General features: G+C 39.6%; 1 protein-coding gene across 1 annotated transcript; it reads left to right on the top strand.

The window, feature by feature from the left end:
• Positions 1-375: 375 nt before the first annotated feature.
• On the top strand, positions 376-684 carry LOC107487301 (uncharacterized mitochondrial protein AtMg00810-like). Its single transcript, XM_016107919.1, has one exon. The coding sequence runs from the start codon at positions 376-378 to the stop codon at positions 682-684; it is 309 nt and encodes a 102-aa protein (XP_015963405.1).
• Positions 685-1,667: the final 983 nt, after the last annotated feature.

Raw genomic sequence — 1,667 nt, 5'->3', positions numbered from 1 at the left:
TTGCACTGGCAAATTCGTGGCCTATACGTTAATTAGATGTGAATAATGCCTTTTTCCATAGGGAATTGCATGAAGATGTTTATATGAGACAGTCACAGGGGTTCACTGTTGGTGATGGTTCATTGGTGTGCAAACTTACCAAGGCTCTCTATGGGTTGAAGCAAGCCCCAAGAGCCTGGTATTTCAGATCTCCACGGCTCTTTGAAATCTGGGATTCACTACCACCAAGTCTGATGTTTCGGTCTTTGTTCGGCACACTTCATTCTCTTTTGCTTATGTTCTCATTTATGTTGATGATATACTCATCACTGGCAGCTTAGAAAGCGAAATATCTGATGTTATTCAACGCTGAACTTTGTCTTTGTTCTAAAAGACATGGGTCCTTTACATTATTTTCTGGAAATTCAGGTCACTAAAACCAGTGATGAAGGACTGCTCATGACACAGAGCAAATATGTCCAAGACCTGCTGCTCAAAGCAGGGATGTCAGGGTGCAAACCATGCCATACACCCTTGCCTTCCACCTTGAAGATTCAGGCCACAAGGGGAGCTCAGTTTGCAAACCCTCATATGTATCGCTCAGTGATGGGGAGTCTGCAATACCTCACCATTACCAGACTTGAACTAGCATACAGTGTGAACAAAGTAGCACAATTTATGCCACATCCACTAGAGGCACATTGAAAGTTGGTCAAACGAATCCTGCAATATGTTGGTGGCACTGCGGCCTATGGCTTGAAGCTTGACAAAGCTTCACCGACTTCCTTGCTGACACTAAAAGCCTATTGTGACTCCAACTAGGCAGGGGATCTCAATGATCGCAAATCAGTTGGAGGGTTCTGTGTCTATTTGAGCAGGAATTTAATATCATGGTAGTTTAAGAAACAAGGGATAGTAGCTAGATCCAGCACAGAGAGACTGAGTACAGGGCATTAGCAGACTTAGTTGCTAAAATGATCTGGATAAAAGGATTGTTAAGTGAACTAAAGTGGAATGTTCCCGAAGCCCCATGGCTTATTGCGACAATCAGAGTGCAGTCCTGCTGGCAACAAATCCCATTATCCACTCAAAAACGAAGCACTTTGAGATTGACTTGCATTTCGTAAGGGATTATGTGACAAGAAATGAGGTTCAGGTAAGTCATATACCAGGCTCAACTCAGATTGTTGACACTCTCACCAAGGCTCTTTCATCAGCAGTGTTCTTTGATCTCAGAGGCAAACTCAAGGTGCAGAATTCTGAAGATTCAACTCCATTGAGTTTGAGAGAGCATGATAGAGTGAAAGAAGATATTGAAAGTGAACAAAAAGGGTCAGTTAGTTAATCAAGTTTATCTAGCTGTTAAGTTTGTTAGGAGGTTAGTTAAGTCTGCTGAACTGGCACAAGTTGCCTAACTCTTCAGAAGCTTTTAGTGTATGTTATATAAACTTTGTACTGCTGTAAGTCACAGTCAATGCAATAAAATTCTCTACTGTTCAAATTACTCTTCTCTGAATTCTCGTTTCTTTCACTCATCTTTTTTGTTCTCATTTACTAGTCTCTAAATCTTTGTGTGTCATTTATATGTTCATTACTAACAATAAATCAAATATAATAAATAATTTCTATAGATATACATCTTTTTTAATTTAATATTACATAAAATATGAATTATGTCGATATTTAGA

This window comes from Arachis duranensis, chromosome 5 (genome assembly GCF_000817695.3).
Source record: "Arachis duranensis cultivar V14167 chromosome 5, aradu.V14167.gnm2.J7QH, whole genome shotgun sequence".
NCBI classification, from domain to species: domain Eukaryota; kingdom Viridiplantae; phylum Streptophyta; class Magnoliopsida; order Fabales; family Fabaceae; genus Arachis; species Arachis duranensis.
Note: the sequence above shows the minus strand (reverse complement) of the source record. Positions and strands in the feature narration are given on the sequence as shown.